This window comes from Dromaius novaehollandiae, chromosome 1 (assembly GCF_036370855.1).
Source record: "Dromaius novaehollandiae isolate bDroNov1 chromosome 1, bDroNov1.hap1, whole genome shotgun sequence".
Lineage (NCBI taxonomy): Eukaryota > Metazoa > Chordata > Aves > Casuariiformes > Dromaiidae > Dromaius > Dromaius novaehollandiae.
This window is the reverse complement of record NC_088098.1, coordinates 71,380,107-71,403,138: the sequence shown is the minus strand read 5'-3', so window position 1 is coordinate 71,403,138 and position 23,032 is coordinate 71,380,107. Positions and strand designations below refer to the sequence as shown.

The following is a 23,032-nucleotide window of genomic DNA, read 5'->3' as shown; positions in this document are numbered from 1 at the left end:
GTAAAAATAGCCATGTACTCATGGCATCGATGGCTCCCCAGGCTGCAGCCACACTAAGGCATACACTGAGACAACTCACTCCAGTTCCCCAAGGGACTAGCAAAATAGCTCTTACGTGCTCATTTTCCCCACTGCTTGGCACTGAGCATTTGAGCTAGGACTAGAACCTTTCCAGTGTTTGGCTGTTCTCTTGTAATAATAAGCCTCCCTCCTTAGTTTTAGTTGGATTCAGCTTTACCCTAAGAGTTGTTTATGTGCATCCACAGAATCTCAGGCAGCAAGAATCAGTCTCTGATCATGTGAAAGACTATATAACTGATTTTATAATAACCAAGAGGTATAGAGTAGAATGGTCTGGGCACATCATTAAGCCTTGCAGACACTGCATTAAGTCATGAAACTTGCTGCCCTAAAGTACTGGTAAGGCTAGAAACAAAGTAAGATTAGCCTGCTCCATGGAAGGTAGGTCTGTCCATGGCTATTACACAAACCAAGTGCACCAAAGTCTCCCACTTTTTTATTTGTTGATGTAGATCCTCGTTATCTGCCATTAACTTATTGTTGGCCTCATCCACAGCTTCCAGCGTCAGCTTCAATTTGTTGTTCTCTTCCTGAAGTTTCTGGTTGTTGTACTGCAAGTCTGCGACGCAGCTTATCAAGTCAGAAGTCTCCCTGTTTCAGCAACAAAGCCAGAAAAGATGAAGAACGTGATTGGTTCTAATTTAGGCTTTTTAAAAATCTTGATGCTGTGCTGCACTGACTAGAGTGGTAAGCAGATAGTTAACCCATGACCTGCAATGCCATTGGACGAGTGCCAAGGCTGGATGACTGCAGGACAATACCTTAAGCCTTTGTTAAGCTCCTCCTAGGCTATCACCAATACAATAAATTAACTCTAGAAGTCCTGGATCCCTTCTCTTCCCCTGAGCTATCACCTACCTACACTTTCAACTAAAACAAGGATTACACCTTTCTGAGATTCTTGGACATAGTCAACAATCTTCCTTCTGAAGCTTTCCTCTCATTTCTAAGACATGAACGTTATCTTTGAAACTTCTGGTGCCTTCATTAAGGGCTTTGCTATTACCAAATCCAAATCATAGTCATGATTATAAAAAGAAACACCCAAACAAAATTAAGAACCAGAAATTCAGGAGGTAATGTCTTCTATTTTCAGATACCTAAGAACCTGGGGGAAGAGGGGCAGGGAGAATATTTAAAGAGGAAAAGAAACCCACAGCAAAACTGACCACAGGGAATTAACAAGGCAAATCAACACAGAACTACCAAGATATCAGTGAGGTAAGTTACCAGTGTGTTTTTACTGCTGAGCAGAAGCTGTAAGGAAGAACTTCATGGCATCAAGAGTTGGTGCACATTGAGGTCAGCATTAGAAACCCTGCCAAGATAGTTTTCTGACATAATGATTCTGAGAATTGCTCTTGAGTAATGAAAGCTAGAAGTACTAACTTCTGAGAAAGCATTACTGAGAAAGCACTACTTAAGTGAGCTTACATGTCTCCTTTAGATGCATCACCTCCAAAGGCCTCCAAGCTTCCCGATGTAATATTCATTCGGACAGGCATCCTTTTTGCTGAAAGAGATTTTCCTGGTTATAGTTTAAGAAAGTGGAGTTTTCCCTCAAAACCAGAACAAAATGATCTGCACCTTCAGAGATGTTTGTAGGTACTTTAAACTCCAGATTTTCCATGGTTCCATCTGATGGTTCCTCCATGGCACCATCTTCCCTGAAACAAGAAAGCATGAAGGTTCATAAAACTAATATGATACTGGATTACCTACCAACTTTTTAATATACATATATATACACATACACACACACACATATATATACATATATATATTATATATATACACACACACACACACACATACACACACACACACACACACACAAAAAAAACTGTGATCAAAATATCTTGATGCCATCTTTGTTTTAGGGTACTGGAAATGAAAGCCACAGGAATGGTTTCTACTCTCTTGCTTTGACAGAAGCTTTTATGAGATAAATTGATAAAAAGCTATTACCATTTTCTCTTACAGTCTTCAATCCACTCTTTCATGATGGCATGATATGTTTCCAGGTCCACAGAGATGTCTCTTTGGTCTGGGTCAAGCATGTTGCACAGCTCTTCAAGGCCACTGTCTTCAGATCCCCGACTAGTTGTATGTCTGAGATAATCAACAATCTTGGAAACGGCTACTTTTCCTAGGATAGATATAGGTGTCCAAGTACCAGATTTTGAAGTCTAGCAGGACATCAAGAAAAAAAAAAACTATGAAAAAGCATGCTACTGATCTGCACTATGGCATATTCAATTGCCCTATAGACAAGCAAATGATCACAAGTTTTAGTATGATCTGAAATAGTTTAGAGCTTTTGTTTGTTTTTCTAATATGAAAGTGTGAAAGTCTGGTGCATTTTTTTGTTTATTGACTTCTGTTTAAAAAAAAAAAAATCACTTCGTTTGCTATGCTACTATTTTCAGGCCTCTCACCATAAGACAAAGGCAAACCCTGTGACTGACAGTTTCTTATTCTGGACAGTTGGACCCCCCTGCCCCCCTTAAAACAAACAAGCAAACAAACAATAAAACAAAAAAACCCACCCACAGATTTAGTCATATTTGATGGGGAGCTCAGAGGAGTAACCTCTTGTTCTGAAGTTTCCTAAAGTTCATTTTTCTAACAGGAAAATGCCTAAAAGAAATAAACAATAATTTCTAACAAGGTTGATAGGAAAAAGTGTAATACTTCTCTACTTCCTCTTCACTAGAATAGAGTAAACACCAGCTTGGGGTGGGGGTAGGGAAGAAGGGACAGGCACCATGCAAAAGAGGTACAGAGCTTTACTCAGTATCTGCCACCTATACAGCTGCCCAGCTAAGGTGGCTACTCAGTCTAAGGATATCACAGATTGCCACCTCCCAAACCATAATGCGATCTGAGCCTTGAAAATGTATCAAAAAAAAGAGCAATGAAAAGCCACTGGCAAACCTGTGTGCTCTACGTCACATGCACAGAAGATAGTAGTCAGTAAGTCTTCTTCACAAATCAGGCTTACATCATACATATCATCAGCTTTGTACCCCAGAGACCACTTCCATCCTATGAAGAATAAGTTTGTTACTGTCCGTCTTTATTCATTCAGTACAACTTTCACACATACTGTACTTGGAAGCAGTGATAATAGCACAAGTGGGCAAGGTCTACTACAGCTTGAACGATACACAGACAATTAAGAACACGAAACAGAACATTTACTGCTAAATATTGCCGGGAACAGTCCACAGCTGAAGCCTCAGAGTCTGGGAACTGGTAAATGCATCTACTTCTGTATATAGATGGGTGGGAATATTGGATATTCTTCTGCATAAAGTAAACATTATATAAAACAGAATTCTAAGAAGCAGCTCTTTCTTCCCTCCCCCCAAGATACGTTAGAAAAAAATCATTATGATCAGATTAAATTTTTTAGAAAACAATTCTAAAAATCAAATATACAAACACCAGAAAATCCCAAACTGTCATACCTTTCTACATTAAAGGTAAAATAAATTAATAAAGAATAAATTTAAAAAATCTCCTCCCCAAAAAGGAGTTGTCAAATTTGAAAATATGTTTTGACTCAAGTCCTTACTTCCTCGCTTTTTAAATTGACATAAATAATTTTCAGGGAAAGACTAAGGTTCTACACAGCTCTTTTTCCAGTCTGATTAGATTGGAGTGATTCCAAAACATATTTCTATTACTTTAAGTAGTAAAGAAATTCAGACATGTAGACTGAGTGTTCCGATGTCTAGTTTTGTGGATTGAGAGATTCTTACTTCCAAGATTTTACCTTTTTCACCCAAAGATAGTCTCTTTGGCACAGGAGATTGGATTACAGCACTTTCTGACTTTTTATCAGATGTCAAAAAAAGTAAATTTGGACTTGATGTAAGGTATTTCTGTTCATGAGGCACATCTTTAGATTCAGTACTTGATAAAACACACAACTGGTTCTGGGCATTAGCCTCTCTAGTTCTGAAGAGGGATGGAGAACTGTTCTCGATCTGGCACATTGGCATCCATGGTTTGCCGGTCTTCTCTTCACTTTTAATGATTGAATAGGTAGCATTCACAGAACAGCAGTCAGAGGTGCACCTGAAACAAGGTGACAGCACCTGCAAGTCTGGAGAGAAGACACTGTCACTACTGGGACTTATGAAATGTGGAGCAGTATTATTATGACTTTTGAAAGTTCTTTTCTTTAGTATTTCTTCTAGATTTTTTTTGATATTACACTGTGGACTGTCAAAGTTCCGGGACTGAAATTTTGGTATCTGCAAAACAGGATTAGAGACTTGGTCCATCATTTGGATAGATCTGATCTTTCTGCAAATACTGTCCACTGGGTTATGATGCCGTTTGCTAGCTCCATGTTCTGAGGACATTATCAACTTCTTTCTCTTGCAAAGTACCTGAGGAACAGAGACAAGACATAAGGTTCAGAAAGAGTAGCATAAGTGAGTTCTTTGTATCAGTTTGTCTGTTCAGCAGACAATATAGAACTTTAGCACCAAGTTATTTGAAAATCCTTGGTCCACATCCTAACTGGCATAGAAACCTTCAATTATGATGTCCAATTCTCTGGAGAACTAGAAGCAGTGCGGGGTTAGAAGGGGTGGGGAAAAAATACTTTCTGAAATCCTGCTGCTTCCCCATCCCCACCCAACATGTTTTTGTATTTAAAAAAGAAAGAAAAAAAAAAAGTCTGAAGAACTCCTGCACCAGTTGACTAACTCCTTCAATTAAAGGAAGTGCTAAGCAGCACAATCCAGTCCAACTTACCTCAAATTAGATTTTTATAAAAACTCTGTGTGTATACAAGTTAATTATTACTTTCAGTCACATTTGTACCATGTACTTCCTTACCTAAACCCATGACTTTATGTCCAACAGCAACAATTGCCCAGATATTTACCCAAGCTACTTTCTATAGCTCCAGACATTATAAGTTTCCAATCTCATTTTGTGGCCTCCCAGCTACAGAGGTCAGCTTAAGAACTGCAGCTTTCCTGATAGCATCCTCTGACAGGTTTCCAAAGCTAAGGTTTAAACAAAAATATGCTTTCAGAGAATATTAGGCTGTCATTCTGGGCTGCTCTTTGTGGGTACTGGGGGAAAAACAAACATAAGATTTTTAGTATTTCAGTAAGCCTACAAAAGAAGTCTTTCCTTTTACCAGTTAACACAACTATAGCTATCACTGCATATATCACCACATATGGAGTTTCCCAAGAAACACATCCTACAAGGTCCTTCAGTTCCATTTGTGTTTTTATGATCTATTCTCAAGGTGATGTTTAAACAGATGTTTCAAATAAGATGCGTGGGAGACTAAGTCACAAGAGATGGATTTTGCAAGGATAAAACCCTGGTCTCGCATGAGATATCCATCACTATCCTGCATATTGCAACCTTTTTTCCCTGAACTGAGTAGCCATGAGCTTTCATCACACACTTTCCCACTGCAGACTTCACTCACAGCTCCTCATGCAGAAGAGAGCATCTGCTGAAACTTTCGCACTGAGAAACACCATCCACCAACCAACATATTCCTATGAACGTGATTGAACCAGAACACAATTATATGACAGGCATCAGCAACTTGTTTTTTTCCTACAATTATAAAGATTCAGACACAATGGAAACAAGCAATACACTTGTAAGTTAGCTATGGCATTTAGAACAGCGTCATAGCTATAGATATAAAAGAAGGTTATGTGCCAGATAAATTTAGCTAGAGTTCCCCAAAACAGATTTGAAGCCATATTTTGTGTTCAGCATTACAGCTACGTACCTACTTTCTACCAGGCTACTACTTTCAACTCCTTAGCTTTATAAAAATAGGGAACAGGGAAACAGTGAAAAGCACAGTGTGTGTTAGTTGTCTATCCCACATCAGAAGCAGTAACAGTCCCCAGAGCCTGTAAGCTAAGGGTTTACCTATACCCAGCATAACTATCAAAATAGTAATATCATAGACCAGCCTTCCGTTAGGAATAAAGGGAGAGGAAAAATAAACAGCAGAGTTCACAAGGTGGTGTTTGTGAAAGGGGTATTGCTGTGGTTGCCTGCAGGGGCAGAGTATGTGCGGCCATGACCCAGAAGGGATTTTCCCCTGCACAGCACAAAGACCAACGTGCCCCCAGAAGGATATAGACTTCACTAAACTGTGTCTTTTTAAACCAAGAGATTGCACAGCAGGAAGCAAAGTGAACAAACCTACCCCACACCCAGAAGTTTAACATTTAACACAAGAGTCACTCACATGTATAATCTTGTAATACAAAGAGGAAAACCACATGCAAGCTTTTATGAATCCAGATTGCCAGTAGAAAATAAATACTCAATGTTTTACTTAAACTGGCTTAATAATAAGCTTTCTGCATGCTAGAAGCTTGGAGTAAGTGTCTCAGAATTGATTTTTTCTACCACTGTTTTTGTAAGTAACAACATTTATTTTAATGAACATGACTTTGGTCACAGGAATAGTTTTGAAAAAAAGAGAGAAAAAAAAGTAAGAATCCAAACACAGTTTTTAAGAAGAGAAGTGACTGCTTTTCTTATTATATCTGATTTAAAAAATTTACTCCAGGAAGCAAACACCAGGAAATAGAAGCTATTTTCTACATCAGAAATTCTGAACATCTTTGTAAAAGAAAAAAAACACTGCAGTTAGAATTAAGTACATTCTTTAAGTACATGGAAGCTTTTCAGCATATATGAGCAAACAAACTTTAAACAAAATTGATCCTTTTAACTACACAATCTTTTTAAACATTACTTGTGGTTCCTCATTAAAAAGTATGCTAAGAACTTATACTTACAACAGCAAAACAGCATACAGAAAAACACCACCTATGCCTCCCTTAGAGAAACAGCACAGACTAACTAAAGCTGTTTTAGCTGTTCCTCTGAGGAAGGCTCACTGAATGAACTTCAGGACTCAAATTAGCAGTGGGCTCACTTGCTGGAAAACCAGCTTTACGAGGCACACCTGCTGCTGCCTGCCTCTCAGCTCACAGGCTGAAAGGTGCAATAAAGTGTAAATCAAGTGTCAATCTCCAACTTTTTAGCCCTCCTACTTCTTTTCTTGCTTATTTCTTGCAGCTGCTAAATGAATTTACTGGAATTTCAGCGCATCCTGAAGTCTTACTGTGATCCTATCCTTATTTTTAAATCAGTGAGCAAAATAATGAAATAGCTCACTGCTGTGTATGATCTCAGGTACTTGGGATGTTTCTCACTTCTATTGGTAGTTCTTTCTTTCTTTCTTTTCCCAAGTGTGCTAAACTTTCAGGCAGTAGCAGATCTTGCCTAGTTTTTCCTGCAGCAGCTTGAGCAGAGAACTTGGAAACTGTACAGAGATCTTACAGCATTTTAAAGTGAGGCAAAATTTGAAGCATGTTGGGTTGATGGTGAAGCAGAGAGTTTCTGTGTTGTTGTCTGCTCTGCACTTGGTTCTGTGAACAAATAGGTTTTGTCATAAAAACTGTTAACTCAGCATTTTTTTTAGTGTTAAATTCTCAAACAAATAGGTTTGCGTTTTAACACTGTGGATCTTTAGGTATGTTCTGTATAAATAAATGGAAATAGAATAGGTCAATATAATGTTGTGCCCAGTATGTGCTAACCACACAGTGGGGCAGACTTCTCTAAGTACTTGGAGAAATGCCACCTCTCAGTCTGACACAGGTTATTTCAGCAATTCTGGAAAAAAGTAAGAAATGCTCTTACAGATGTTTTGCAACTGAAATCCAAAATGTGAAAGTGCACTGACATTCCTGTTCCGTGTTTTGTGGAAAAACTGCTAAATAAAGGTAAAAACTTCTCATCACCATCCAGCAACATCAACACAGACCATGGCACTGACATGATCAGTTCTGGTTTGACTAGCTGATAGGTGTTTTTTACTAGACACACTTTCTTCCAGGAATAAAGCTGATAATAATACAGAGGTAACAATGCTGAGATCAAAAAATCCTACTGAAGATCTCTTCTCTTCTCTTTTCTCTATCTTTGGGAGATTTATATATACAGGAAGATTTCAGACTTCCTGATATGAAGAGAAAACCTCCCACATTAAACCCATGTTTTTTCATATCCTGACAGGAACAAGTGACCTCTACTCGGGAGGTTCGTCTGGGTGACCCTTGTTCTTTATGCTGCTGTACAACTGGTGGGGTAGGCACTATGCAGTCATGGGGGGCAAATGATCCCTCCACTAAAGACCTTACAATCTAAACTAAGAAAGGTTGAGTAAGAAATGGGCACAGAGAGAAGTGCTTCACTCATAAGGTCTGAAATATAAACTAGACTCCTGATACTTACATTTTGAATAGTCTCATTGACATACTTGGCCTCCTCTTCACATTCTTTCAAGTGACAAATGCTACTCACTGCTTTTTGGAGATGTCTTGAATTTCGGGGAGTGCAGTTAAGCTGTTAATTATTCTGCACAAGCACAAACTCTTGCAATATCTCAAAATATCTCTGGTATCTTGTAATAGCTCTAAAAATTCAGTAATATCTAATTTAAAAAATAATGCTTTTAACAGGTCCTTCCCTTTGTATTCTTTCACCACAGGTGGAATCACAGTGTCATGCAACAACTGAATCAGACTGTGCTTTTTGTGTTACTTTACTCATCTTTCAAGAAATATCTGTATCTTGCTGTGAGACCATGATTCAATGATGTGCGGGATTTGGCAGCCTGAATTCCCACCCTCTTCTTTTGCTTGGTGTGCAGTTTAGATACATGTGATTCAGGGCTCATCTTTGCTGAGCTACATTGTGTTTTGCCTAGGGCTTCACTGTGGACTGAGAGAGATAAGCTTTGATAGACCTGGTTGCAATGATTTCCCACCCATTTCCAGAACGTAATTGTTAGTCCTAAAATGTCTGTCAGTTCTGATAACCTGGTGCATCAGGTAGAGCTATTTATTTGCCCCTAAACAGGACTTCTACCTCTAGAAGCAAGCTTTGTTTCAAACAGCAACTGCATTTGTTGTTTCAGCAGTGTAACACAGAAAATACTCTTATTCTAGTAGGATTCCTATTTTCTGCATGCTGGGACTAAAATACATGTTATTTAAGGGTAAAGTGTTCTTCATATACAGGACACATAGGCAGATATTGAAGACAAACATTTTCAGTTTGACAAGTGTTAATGAAGCAGAGTTCTTAAGTCACTTAACTTCTCTTGAAAAATTTCTGAGGTTTCCAGTTTGGCCTTTAACAATATCTTCTTCTATATAAGTTATACGTTTTGTACATAAATATGTGTATTTATATATAAATATATAAATCCCCTCTCCCCGCATGGGTATGCATGGATGAGGGCAACAACCCAAAGAATCTGTTCATTTTACAGACTTTGCTCGCGCAGGTTGGCCACTTCATCTCTCAGGTAAATGGAGCAGGCTGTTTCAGTCACTGACACCTGACTGTCTGATTATCACTGAGTTGTTCAGTTTAACTTGCCTTTTTCCTTACTCTCAGTTCTGTCTACTGTTTACAATGAAATGTCAGCATCCAGCTGCTCAGCAACAGCATGTATTTCTTTCTAGCTCCATGGGTGAGACTGTGTGACAAATGTACTACTCAGCCAAGACGAGATGACTACATGCGTAATGTTTTGCATAGTTTGTAGCCCTCTAGGTAACTTCCTGACAAAGACAAAAATCCTCTTTGCCAAGTTCAGGGGGTGGAAGAAAAGGTCAGATGACTCCTTGGCCTTTGATGTTTCTGTCATTACAGAAAGGTAAGCCTTGTGAGGTACGTTCAGCAGTATCTGCTTCTCTAAAAAGCTGTACAGCTTCTGCTAACGTGCATTGTAAATACCTGTACTTAGCTGGTCAGTTCTCTTTTCTAGCCTGAAAGTCAGAGAAAACTGTTTTCCAGGTCTATTTTTCAGTTAGACTCTTTTTCCTAGTGTCTGCCCCAGACTTTTCCATTATTGAAAAAAAAAGTGTACCCTCCTATGGTTTCAGAAGTAATACCTCCTCTGTGATGTTTACAACTTTAAAATATTTGTTGATTTCTATTATTTCATGATGCTTTTAAAAATCCTTTACCTTATATAACATTTTTAACTTTTACTTAACAGATAAACACTTTCTGTCACACATTCATTTTTACCCTTCAGATTTCTTCTCCTCTACCAGTACATCTCTGAGAACACTAGTGCCTGGACCTGACTGTAGCAGTGATAACACCACAGTCCTCAAGTAAGGCTCTGTCACCTCTTTTGTGCAAGTACCTAGCAAACTGGCTTTTGTACAGCTTGTCCTGCACCTCAAGTATTTTTTAGCACAGTTCTTCTCAAAAAGTCTGTGGAAAAGAAGAAGAAGAACTCTAGTAACTATTCAGTAGCACTGGGATCAGGCCTGCGGACATTATGATGCTGAGTGTGCAATGGAGTATTTAGATCAGTTGCAGAAGTTTAGGCCAGCTACTAATCACGCGCCCGGTTTACGTCAGAGAATACCTCTTATCTTCAGAGCTGCACCATGGAAATATTACTGCCCAGAGAAATTAGGCTCTATTCTGAAAAATAATGCTGAAAAACATGTTTGCATGACATTTTAGGCTTTTACGTGTCAATGGATTGCAGATAAGATTTTCACAATAAACAGTTGGATGCGGTTTTAAAAGGTGAATATGGTACTTGGACACAAAGTTCCTGCCAGTTTGAGTGGAATGAATGTGGTTAAAGTCCAGAGTCAGCTTTGAAAGATCATAGGAACATAAAAACAGGGCTGAAAAAAGATGTTCAGAGGTCATCAGAGAGTTGCTCTGTCCCTAGGCAGGATCAGTTTGCCAGGTAGTCCTAAAATGGGCTTGGCTAATCTATTCTCTGAGCTTTTCAGTGATGCCAGATTCACAGCCTTAATATATCACTGTTTTACTCCCAGAAAGCTTGCCTTACTGTCTAACTTAAACTCCCTTTCCGCAAGTTAAACCCAGTACTCTTTGTTTGCACTTTCCTGTTTTGCAGACTTAGCCATGATAGTTCTCGATTTTTTAAGATGTTATGATTAGCCTGGGTCAGAATTACACTGTATTAGATGCTGTTCAGAATGCAAACAGAAGTGGGATGTTTTTTCCAAAGGGTTAACAGACTAGCAGGAAAGCACAAAGGAAATAAGAATAAGCACAAGAGACAATGGTCATGGTAACAGGAGACTTATACCCTGACACCGTCAGAATACCATATTTGCTGACGTATCTGCTGGCCACCTACACGCAGCAGCTACACCATTTACTCAAGAGCAAGCAACGGGTCACTGGTATCATTACCAGCAGTTTAAAAATAGATAGGCACAATGATTGTAGTCTATATTTTTAGGGAAAGATTGGGGAAAGTACATAGTCATGATGCAACTGAGCAACATGTGTTCGACCTTGGTAGGTAATGTTCCACCACAAAAGAACTCTTCCACCCACTTCAGCACTGAACTCCAGTCATAGCAACTGACTTTTATCATTTACAGTGTCAAGATAAGCAATCACTGCCCTTTAGATCATCTTTAAGGATAGGCATAAGTTATGTTCTTTCTAATAAGGGGTCCTGCTGTTACAGGGAGCTTCACTCTACTTCTCTCGCTTAGGTTATTGATTACATGCCAAAGCTGCTTCCTCATTTATGTGAATCAGCTGAGAAATGGCAGGATTGACAATGAGTGTTTCATGTAGACCTCATCAACCTGAAGTGCTGTAGTCTTTTAGTGTGTTATGATCCATAACCCAATTATAGGCTACTTCATTTTTCAAGGTTTCAGGCTTATATATGCCCATATACACATGATCTTTGTGAACGCAAACACCCTAAGTAGATGTTTTTTCTACCCAAAGTGTTGCCTCCTGTTGCTGTTCGCAAAGAAATTATTTCCCATATAGCATCCTTGAAGTGGCTACATTTCTGGGAAGACTATGGTGATCACCTTTTATAGAATCATGGCAAGAACAAGCTATGAAGGGAGAAGAAATGTCATTTATATTTTAATCATTAAAGTAGGCTTGACAAGCCTGGAGTCCATTCCTTGTTTTCCACACAGACTTCTTAATATATTTCCATGGAGGTGATTTAGAATATATATATATTTTTTAAAACACCACAGCAACTTAGAATCGCTGGTCACAATAAAAGTAAATGTACTTAGAGCCCTAAGTCACAAAGACACAGAGAATTTAAGGAAAAGACTTTCCTCTTTAGTCTCTGCCTTATTTTCTTACTTTTTGAGTAAGGATTATGAAGTTCCTAATGTTAGACCACTGTGGAAATTTGATTTGGTATTGGGTTCATTTCACATGGAGTTGTCTGTGAAGTGCTGTCTGTCTGTAGACTCTGTCTGTAGCCAATGAAGAAAGATAGACATCTTCAGAGGGGAATTCAGTCCTTCCCTCATACAGCAGGACACTGTACAGTCAGAAGATGCTCTTTGAAGTCCTGTTTCCCTTGACTGAGGGAGACTGTAGGAGTGATTTGGTTGATAAACATAAGCATGTAGTGACATTTTAGGTGCCCTAGAGATCCTGCCTACCCTCCAACTGCTTCTCCACAAGGTCTTGGGTCTCTTGCAGACCCTGTGTCATAACCGACAGTCCCACATTATTGTCTAAGGTGTCATGGGAGGTGTTTAGGCAATGTAGCCCATCTCTTGATACTGGTTGAAACCAGGCACCTTGGAAACTATTGAGACACCTGAGGATACAGGAGTAAAACAGTTTCAACTAATCTAGAGGATGCTGTCATGGCCCTGTGTTTTCCCAGTGCTAATGGTCACCTTATCCCACAATTAGCCAGTTCAGGTTTTGACGCATCATATTCAGATCCCTGCTGTCCTCTGGGTAGCCTCAGACAAGGCCCAGTCTGTACAAAGATGAGAGTGGGACTCTGGCAACACCACCTTAGAGCAACTCAGACTTCGTTTGCAAAATGGTCAAAGGGTAGGAAAAGCTGAGGTTGTCTTTCTAATAGTGTGGTAAAAATATAAACCTTTTTCCATGCTTTTCATTCTCCTCTCCTTCTCCCCAATTCCAGCAGTAGGGGCTGAGCAGGTTCTCTTCACCATTTAGTTTGTGTTAACTTATCTCATTCCATGTCTAGGCTTATGCCAGTGGCAGGAGAAATAGGGCCTATATTCAGTGCCAAACACATCTGGGTCATTTTACTATGAGGAGAACCACTGTGAGGACAAGGTATTTTAGAGTAAGTAGTACTGAAAGTAGGGGGTTAATCTTCACAGACTCGGTTGTCAGTTTTGATTCTCACCCTGTAGTCTGTGCAGAAAGAGAGACTCTGAAGTCACCACAAAAAGGAATAGGTGAGGAGCTTTATCTTTTGTAAGTCTCTGCTTATTCAACATCTCCTGGATGCAAGGTGTAACTCCCTCCTAAGGCTAAAGGTTAACCAACATGATGTTCTGTCAGAAAATGAGGAGAATGGCAGGGAAAATTTAAGCTTCACATTGAAGAAGATGCAAGGAGAATCCCTTCTGGTAGCTAAAAGTGAACCATGACACCATCTTTTTAAAGGATAGAGGTACAATGGCAGCATGAGAGCTGCATGAGGCCAAAATCTAAACTCCCCTCTCCTTTCTTGCATCCATGCCAGAGCTAATGCCAGTTTTGCATGTTGGATGACCAATTTTGTCTAGCGTTAGCACAGAACTGAGCAATATCTCCCCATCAGCAGAGCAACTGCATCCTCAGTAACAGTGTACTTCAAACTGGCCTCCACAGAGATATGTCAGATGGATAGCTTATAACAAACCTTAACACAGCACACTCCTCATGTTTGTCACATGCTGAGTTGTATTTCTGTTACACCAAAGGCTGGTCCTGCTTTTGAGGCTGCTGCTATAAATTTTCTATTAGTCAGTCTTCTTTTAATCAGCAAATCTATAGCTCTCTGCGTTTCTTCCCCTTTTGCTTCCCTCTCCCATTTTACCAAGGGAAAAATGAAGGAGTAGAGATAAAAACCCTAGATACAGAACCAGCAAGGCTAGGTCTTGAGAATGATTATTCCTTTGCCTGAGGACCAAAACCGCCATCCATAACTGTGATGAGTCCAACAATCACTTAGAAGTAGCTTATGAAAATGGCTTCTCTGATTCCTGCTTCCTGACCTTCTTTGTTTACTGCTCCACTGCTTGACCTATTTAAGCCCATGATCTGGGCTTTTACTCCAACCAATCCATGAGATGGCAAAGTGTTTCTGACTATTAGTATTTTTTTTTAATTCAGCTCTGTATTTTCACTTGTATGTAAGAAAATTACAGGCAAAAGACTGTCAGAGAAGCAAATGAGACTTCATCTTCTAAATGTATACTAGGAATAACCTCAAGCTAGTGACACCAAAGAAGTCACCTTTTTCTCCCATGTTGGCATGCTATGACTGGAGAATAACTTACTAACTTTTCCAGCTCCCACAATGGATGGTAGGCTGATATATGTTCAATCATCCTAGGTAAGAACTCATCATCCATATTAATATCTGCTTCTGACTGAGGTTATCGATCATCTGGCAAGAAGGTGACGTTGTATTGCAGACGCACTCATAGAAGTCTCAGGGTTGATGTTGATATATTCGGAAGGTATTCACCTGGCTAATGGGGTGCATATTCAAGTGTGTCCACCTTTCAATCACTTCTCTGACTTCTTGCAAGACTGCGGGTTTCCCTCAGGAGTCATCAGACCTTCTACTTCTCCATCTACGGAGCTGACAAGAGATCCCTTCAGATTCCTCCGCCCTGCCACAGAAGGGGAGGGAACCTTCACTCTGAAGATTTAAAAAGGGACCCCCAAAACCACTAGGAGATCTTGTAACACTCTGTCCCAAGTAAGAAGACTGAAGATTTGCAACTGAAATAAGTATGAAGGTGAGTGAGACTCTTTTGATGTATGGGAAACATTTTAGTTTGCAATTCATGCTTTTTCACATGAGTGTAATATTTTAGGACCTGTTTAGGGTTTAATAATTTTAACTTAAAAATAATCTGAGACAAACGTAAACATAGTTATTTTCAGTATGCTCAAAACCACAGCATTAAAAAAAAATGATTAATACCACAATCTGCTCTCAAAAACAGGATGAAATAAACCACTGTGAATCATAATAGTTAGATGCTCTTTGTTGCCCATCACAGTTATCAATGCATGAATAGCAAGATGGTCTGTGTGAACGAGGAGAGATGCAGTTTGTTCACAGAGGATTCATGCTCAAAGTATTCATTTGCATGTGCTGCATCAGTGAACAAACTCCAAGAATCTAACAATCATCTCCCGTGACATGTGTGTAATCATGGTTGATGCAAATAGGATGCTAAGTTTAAAAACTTTCTTTTCCTGAGGAAATAGTGACCTGCTCTCGTGGGTTGTTTGCTTGAAATGGCAATTCTCTTATATTTGCTTATTGTCTCATCTCTATCATTCATGGCTTGATAAAATCAAGATGTTACATGTTATATTCTCTCATCCTCCAAGTTTGTATATTATGCTCATTTCTGCAGGATCTAGTGTAATCAAGGATCCTTGTAAATAGGAGCACAAAAAGTGCTTGTCTTGACCACAGCTCTCACCTATATGGAACCTTTTTAGTAACATGAATGAAGTGAATAAAGTAGGTCTGATTTAACATTCATCCTCCCATCAGTTGTCTGTGAACTGAAGCTGAAGTAGCCACTGAACTAGAGGAATTTTGGCAGCAAGATGGGGAGAAGGGAGGGGCTGGAAATACCTTCACGTTTAGATTTGAAGTTGAGATCTACAGAATTGAAAGGTTTTTCCTGTATCTTGTGGTTCTTTGTCATGTGCAGGGAGTACGTACACTGACAGCATCTGTGATGGCCCTATTCCTTGCAGCATCCTTCATATCTTTCTCCTGGAGTGCTCCTCAGGTAAACAACTCGCTCAGACTGAATGTGCAGCATTCATGAATCTCACAGGTTGGTGCTGTTAAAGTATTTGTATTTGTTAATAATGGCATGTATGGTGAACATGTCTTTTTTCCTTTTTTGTCATAAAGGCCCATTTCCAAAGGAGAAACTGGACACCTCAGGCTATGCTCTATTTAAAGGGTGCACGTAAGTCCCAAGCTCTTTCAATTTTGAGGAGATAACGTTCTCTACCACTAGATTATTCCTAATCTGCTGTGCTCCACTCAAGTAGAAAGTGCCTGAGGATGTTATGGTGGTAAAAGTTCAGAGGCTTGCAGAGACATGCAAATTGTTATTTCTTCTTGATTCTGAAATAGTGGCATTGCTGATATTATTACTGTTTTTTAAAGAAATAAAATTGAAGAAAACAACTGTTGGAAGAAGAAAAGCAAACCAAAAAGTATTTAAAATGTACAGAGTTGGAGTGTAAAGTAAAACCTATTGGAAAAAGTTTCCTCATCTGAAATGATCTTAAAAGGACTTTGAGGTACATCAGATATATTTATCGTTCCTCTTTCTCACCTAAGCTTTATTAAAACACTTTCTCAAGCAAGGATAACATATGTTCCTATTGCAAGCATCTTGCATTATAGTTGCTATTCAGACCATAAACAACTACTTCTAAGAAGAGCTTAGATGTCAGTTACAAATATCATGCTCTTAAGGTTCTGCAAATGAACTTTTGAGTTTCTATTGTTAGTCCAGAGTTAAAGCAGCATTAAATACAAAAATAAAATTTAGATCCAAAGAAAGGATTTGTTCTCTGAGGCAAAAATACAAAATTTAACAAATATTTTCTATTTTTTTAAATTCCATTGTAAATTGTTATTTCAAAATTAAAAACTATCAGGCAGTGATATGTATTAAGACAGCAAAAGGCTCAAAGAATAGCTTCCTTCAAAAGAAAAAAAGAGAAAAATTAAAGATTACAATCCTGAGAGAAAGCTCACAATCCTGAGAGAAAAGGGAGACAATAAGAATAACAATAACATGAAATAGATCTAGGGCCCAAACAACCATAAGTGTAACTGGAAGAAATTCTAATGACATGAATAAAATTATTTCTATTCCTAACAGCAAAGGATTTGACACTGGATTCCTAACACAAAGGATTTGTCTGATTCTTCCAACCGGATAATACTCTATTTCTTTTGTACTGACCTGTGTATCAGTCTTATTGATGCACAGGATATAATGTCTTTTTTTTTATGTAGTTCTTTTTCATTTTTAAATAGATGTATTGCTTGAAAAGTTATTCATTTATAGACCAGCAAAAAGATAGGAGGGACTTAACTGTACAGCAGTCAAGGAAAGAGGAAGCAAAAGAGAGTAAATTTCTCCATATCTACAGGTCCTGCAGCAAGCTGATACAAGAATGAAAAGCACTGAAACGTCAGTGCTATGGAATAAAGTATGCCTTGGTGTGTTCCAGTTCAGGGCTATTGCTGATTTGGAAAGTCCCCAGAAGGATGGAGATATGCATCCCATTTTATGTTTGTATAAGAATTGCTGTAATTTTGGTTTTTAAAAATATTGATTGTAGGAATTACAACAGGTTTGGAAGTTGCTTTTATCCTTTTCCCACTGTTTTTGCAGAGGGACGTCGATTCATCTCAGATGAAAGCCAGCAAAAGGATCTGTATGACAGAATGCAGCTTGGTAAGTGAACATGCACAGGTATATGTAACACATCAATCTTTCCTTAGATTAGGGGAGAAATCTGTGAAAATTGAAAGGTTTTTTTTTTTTTTTTGCTGTAATATATATTCAAGGAACCAATTAAACTCCCTTTTGTTATTCCTTCATTCCTAAAAGCACATGATAAGACTGTGTGTCTGATTTTCCTTTCTTGTGTACCAGTGTGACTTCACTGATGTAAGAGGTGAAGTTGCACACTGATCTGTCTGTAAATGACATTATCATCAGTCCCTTTGAATTTCTCTCTCTGCTGGAAAAAATAAAATCAAATTATTAATTTTGCTCAACTGACAACGTTTCTGTAGGAAATGACATGAAAAAATAAAATCTTCTTCCTATTTTGTAAAGATTTTAAAAATACCCTCCCCCTTTAAAAAGACTGGTAATCTCTTTTGCGTTGGGCATTTATTGGGCTGGTGCTCAGCAGTGATTGTTACAATGTGAAGCAGACAACAGTTTTTTCCCCCCCCCTCTTTGGCTCTCTAGTTGTAAAGACAGAAAAGCAAAGAGCAAAATGAAGAAATGCCATCAAACACTAACAAACAGTGTATCTCTGATTTTGTGATTCTAGAAACACGCAGCCAAAACACAAATCCTTTATCTCTTCCTGAAGCTGCAGCCCTATTTCTTAATTCCTTACAGAAAGCACAAGAAGAAGGTAAATGTATGTTTTATTTTACCCTGAGATTTCAAAAGGGGTTTACCATTATTTCATTTGCTAACACTCTAATCTGAAAGATCCGGTTTAAAATCAGGTATTATTCCACTGTACTGTACTAGAGTACATTTAGACAGACTACAGCATGAAGCTGAGAAGTGATGGTAAGTAAGCTTTTGTATATTCTGCTTTTCATTTGCTTTTCAGATTTTTATTGATTTAGACTCAAGGGAATTTCTATTTTGAATTGAATTTTCCAAAACAAAACTTCTCTTTTGGAACTCCATTTTCTACAGAATATTATTTATTTATGAGATTTTCATTTCTCTGTTGGGTCTTTTATCCTGGTAGAAGGTCATAAAAGAATCCTAGAGAGCACCAGCACAGGAGCTGTGGGCTTCACGTCTGTCTACTGAGAACTCTGTTGCTGGCACAACTGACAGGGGGTTCCAATGAGATTTAGAGGTAGAGCCCTGAGATATTCTGAAAAACCCTGTAATTCATTATGTGTTTCCCAGCTTCCCAGAGATCTTGTCAAACCCTCCCATCTCGATCTCCTCACCACCTGCTTTCCCATACTCCTGCTACATATTTCAGCTTCTCAGATCAGAAGCTCAAAACATATGCCTCCCTTCCAGAGCCTCCTCCAGCAAGATCCACCTCCTATGTTAGACCTAAAAGACTGGTGTTCCCCCACCTCCTCCACACATGTTGCACCCCCTTGGGCAAGGACCCCTGTCTTGTGTTCCCCTTCTCCCTCACCCTGCTATAGTTCACTCCCTAGATGAGTTTCCTTCCAAATCCATTATCCTGAACACCTCATCTTCTCACTGCGTACCTACAGCTCTCCAGACTTAGACCCTAAATATATGTCCTCCATCTCCTATGCTTTTCTACCGTTTACACCTTCAGTTACAAGGACTGTTTTTGCTTAAGCTCTGCTCTGTTTGGAGATGCAGTTAGGAACAGAGAAGTTGCGAAGGGGAGGGTAGACCATACAGTGCTGTGGAGAGTCTGTGCTATGCTCTGACTCCTGGATGCTGGGGCAGTTGTGATAGCTTATGCAAGCGCAGAAGTTTAGCTAAGTTCTGATGCTTGTCTCTTTGATCAAGGGCAGGGAGAAACACAAGCTCACTACTTTTTGTCGTGGTTGTAAGTTCATTATTCAGCCTCCTAGTCACTCTTATCATGACAGGAAGAAAAAGCTGTCTTTACTTGAGTTAGCAAATGTGAAGTAAAATCCCAGTAAAATATGAGGTAGTTCTGTACCTTTCACATAGATGAGTGTTTAAGGTAAGCTTGTTACTGCCTCATTGCCTTTGATGTGATCAACAGTGTGCAATAACTGCCTTCCCATTCCTGGGATATCATCTTCCCTTAATTATCTACTGTACACAGCTTTCCTGAAGTGAAGCAGGGTGTGTGAAACTTCTCACAGAATTTACCTGGTATGTGTGCAGATGTCCTGAAACCACTCCTGCCTTCTCCATTTTCTGAAATCTCCCACTATGCTTCACATAACACTGGGACTCTGTGCTCAGCTCTCTCTTCCCTGCCCAGGCAGTACTCTGCTAACCAAGAAATTCAGTGGCATTTTGACTGAGAAAGAATGGCAGAATTAACAATGAATGTTGTGCTTTGGACAAAATATATAAGAAGTTCTAAAGATCAATATCATTTGTGTGTTAACAAGAAGAGAAAATCCTCTGAAGTTCATGACTCATAAATGTTAGTGGTATTTTCCTGCCTGCTGCTGCTACTCCAAAGAAGGAAGCGGCCAGCAACAACTCCTTAAGAAAAAAGGTGACATATCTGAGAGAGCTAAGCAAAATGAGGAGCTTGTTTGAAAAATACTCTATGGAATAACATTGCCTTCATTGCAGTAGGACATGACAAAACAATCAAATATGGATAAGCCATGTATGTTCAGAAGATCACTTTCAGGTGATTTTAGAATACTTTTAATTAAGGCAAATGTCCAGGTGAAAAACAAATACATTATTTTCTTCTGCATGAAAAATCTGTGCCTTGTACTGAAATATGCCTCTGGACATGGTTTGTGTCTCTGCCCCTTAGCAAGCACAAAACTTCCTGCACTGAAAATGAGAGAAGGCATGATCATTTCTACAGATGCCTGTACCTCCTCCCTAAATAGTCATGTTACACTAGGCCTGTGCCTGAGGCTCATCTGTCTCCTGAAAACTTTGGGTGAACGAACTTTCCTTCATCTACAGCTTATTTTTCCCCATTGTATCTTGTCTTGCAGTTAAAGAAGAAACCAGTGATCACCCTGGATACTTGACAGACAATCTATCAAATTGGTGAAATATTTCAAATTTCTTTAGCATTCATATGCTGAAATCATGTTTTGTGTGACCAGAATATTTCATTTCTTCCATCTCCACTTAAGTTCCCAAAGAATGATGTATACATCCATTCCAATATTTTGAAAACAAACTGATTAAAAGTTACCAGTTCAACTAAGAAATCATTTGCAGTTCCAGTCTTTTTTAGACCATTTTGCATGTGCCACCCAAAATTTAAAATCTGCTGTACCGTCTTCACTGAAAGGATGATTAAAATTGTCTTTCTAGACAACTATTTCATTAAAAGCAATTTTCAAAGATCACTGGAAAGCCTTTTACCACTTTCCACCTAGGTCTATTTTAAAGCCTTTCGATTTCTGACATAGACAGACTCCTTCACCACTTAATTTTTGGCCCTTATTTTCTTGATAGTCCAAATAAGTCACTGAGATATTAGAAGAATCCTGCTATTCTTGGCAGCAAAGCAGGTGATTTCTTCTGGGGCAACCTGTCACCACAGAGAATAGGCAACAGCCCTTACTGAGACTTCAGTGCTGCCCCAGTTACACACATTCTCAAATGTATACCCTGAACAATCTTATTGAACAACTTCCACCACATAAAGACAGCGTGTGGATAGCTCTTACCAGCATCAGGGCTTGATTAATGACTGTGGTATACGGTTACTGCTGTTGTCGGGAGATACAATACTGCTGAAGCTAGTGGTGGTGCACTAGTTATGAACCTAGCGTGATGCATGAAACAGGCACATAGAATATTCATTGTAACATTATTGTACTTTTTGTGGGTTTAGGTTTTGAGCTGCAAAATTGGAATTACACATAAATTGGTTAATTATCATTCCATGCTGATAAGGATATATTTAACATTATTTATGTAGTTTTGTGGTATTACTGGAAAGCCTTCTGTAGTTCTCATGTAATTAAAAAGTAGCCACATGACTCTCGTGTCCAAGCAACTATGTTTTATTTTTTACCCTTTAACCCTAATTGTGCTCTTGATCTTTCAATGCTACTTTTCTCTGATCTTTCTCATGACACTGTTAATTAATTATGCTAACTTACACTAAGTATAATGTAGCTTCTCCTCAACACAAAGAAACATAGCTGAAGTATCAAAGGAATTAATTCGTATTACGAGGTCATAGGAACTTTCAGTTATTCTTTATATCACTTCATGGAGGGACATAACTAGAGAAATATAAATGCCCTTGTTTGTTTGTTTGTTTTTAAGTGCTAGTATATTCATCAATAGCAGTATATTCTAGGTTGCTTATCACATTCACTATGGACTTCATCTAAAGATCAGTGGTATCCTCTGGAATCTTTCCATTCATTTAATTGCTCTTTGTTTCAAGGCTACTCTGAATGTCTCAGGTGCATCTAAGTTGTTTTTCAGCATATTTTTCAGCATAACATAAAATGAAAAGTCCCAAGACAAAGAGGCTCATACATCTTTGCATCTATCAGTACCATGAAACTCATGTGCCTCTAAATGTCCCAGATATAAAATCTATACTAATCGCATTCCCCACTGACTGATTTCTCCATGTATTCCTGTAAATCTAAGCTCACTCATTTAAACAATTCTTTACAAATGCCATGAAACAGAATAAAAGTTCTACCTTGGAAAGGAGGTGTTTCTGAAACCTTAATATTTTCAATATGGCAGACAACTGTTTGTATAACAGATAGCTGCTACCAAGATTGTCAGATGTCAGTTAGAAATGTGTGGCATTCAATTGAGACAATCTGTTGTCTTGAATGATCTAAAAGCCATTCCCTCTAACACTACAGGCTCAAAAGACAGAAACGTTTTGCCATAGCTATATTTCCTTGCTATTGACAGCTAGTCCTAACATTCAAGGTAGAACTAAAATAAGCTTAGAGACATGAGGCAGAGATCACTTTGGCCACTGCAGGTCCATTTCTGAGAAGAATGGGTACAGCATTCATGTTAGTCATATCTGGAAGGTTGTGCACTTTCTGTCACTACATAGGTGCTCACATCATGTAGGTGTGTTGAAACCAATGCAGCTGCATTTCTGTGGGATGTCATGACAGCTCTCTATTCCTCCCAGGGAACTCAAACACCATAGGCGTGTCTAAGAGAACCTGCAACCTGGACCATGCATGTTGTTCACTTGTCCAGCAAGAATAAGGGAAGCTGTCTTAATGCAACCATAGTGTCTTCCATATTGCATATTGTCTGTTTTGCCTCAGTCATTTAGCATGACTTACGGTACATATGTAGTGATCACATCTTCAAGCATTGCAGTGAAGCTGGGTCTACAGTGATGATAAACAGATGTTCATCACCAGGTGGCTACCATGTAATTT

The 23,032-nt window shown here is 38.8% G+C and overlaps 2 protein-coding genes across 4 annotated transcripts in view; one reads left to right on the top strand and one right to left on the bottom strand.

Annotated features, from left to right (window-relative positions):
• Positions 1-4,478, bottom strand: part of IRAG2 (inositol 1,4,5-triphosphate receptor associated 2) — a 39,878-nt gene extending 35,400 nt beyond the window's left edge. Inside the window, exons 1-6 of the mRNA XM_026092662.2 lie at positions 3,863-4,478; positions 3,019-3,129; positions 2,050-2,230; positions 1,669-1,748; positions 1,516-1,594; positions 514-672 (exon numbers count right to left, since the gene is read on the bottom strand). Of these exons, the coding sequence (XP_025948447.2) occupies positions 514-672; positions 1,516-1,594; positions 1,669-1,748; positions 2,050-2,230; positions 3,019-3,129; positions 3,863-4,457 (1,205 nt within the window). The 5' untranslated portion in view covers positions 4,458-4,478. The remainder of the gene's footprint in view (positions 1-513; positions 673-1,515; positions 1,595-1,668; positions 1,749-2,049; positions 2,231-3,018; positions 3,130-3,862) is intronic.
• Positions 4,479-4,523: 45 nt separating this feature from the next.
• SPX (spexin hormone) lies at positions 4,524-21,634 on the top strand. 3 transcript variants are annotated; one of them, XM_026092681.2, is made up of 8 exons: positions 4,524-9,832; positions 10,217-10,298; positions 14,543-14,954; positions 15,891-15,971; positions 16,100-16,157; positions 17,607-17,669; positions 18,280-18,366; positions 20,633-21,634. In XM_026092681.2, exons 3-8 carry the CDS (start codon positions 14,949-14,951, stop codon positions 20,689-20,691), a joined length of 354 nt encoding a protein of 117 aa, XP_025948466.1. In that variant the 5' UTR covers positions 4,524-9,832; positions 10,217-10,298; positions 14,543-14,948; the 3' UTR covers positions 20,692-21,634. The 3 variants fall into 3 exon arrangements, with proteins under 3 accessions (XP_025948466.1, XP_064372262.1, XP_064372268.1); XM_064516192.1 differs by having other exon boundaries at positions 4,524-10,298; XM_064516198.1 differs by lacking the exons at positions 4,524-9,832; positions 10,217-10,298 and having other exon boundaries at positions 13,018-14,954.
• Positions 21,635-23,032: the final 1,398 nt, after the last annotated feature.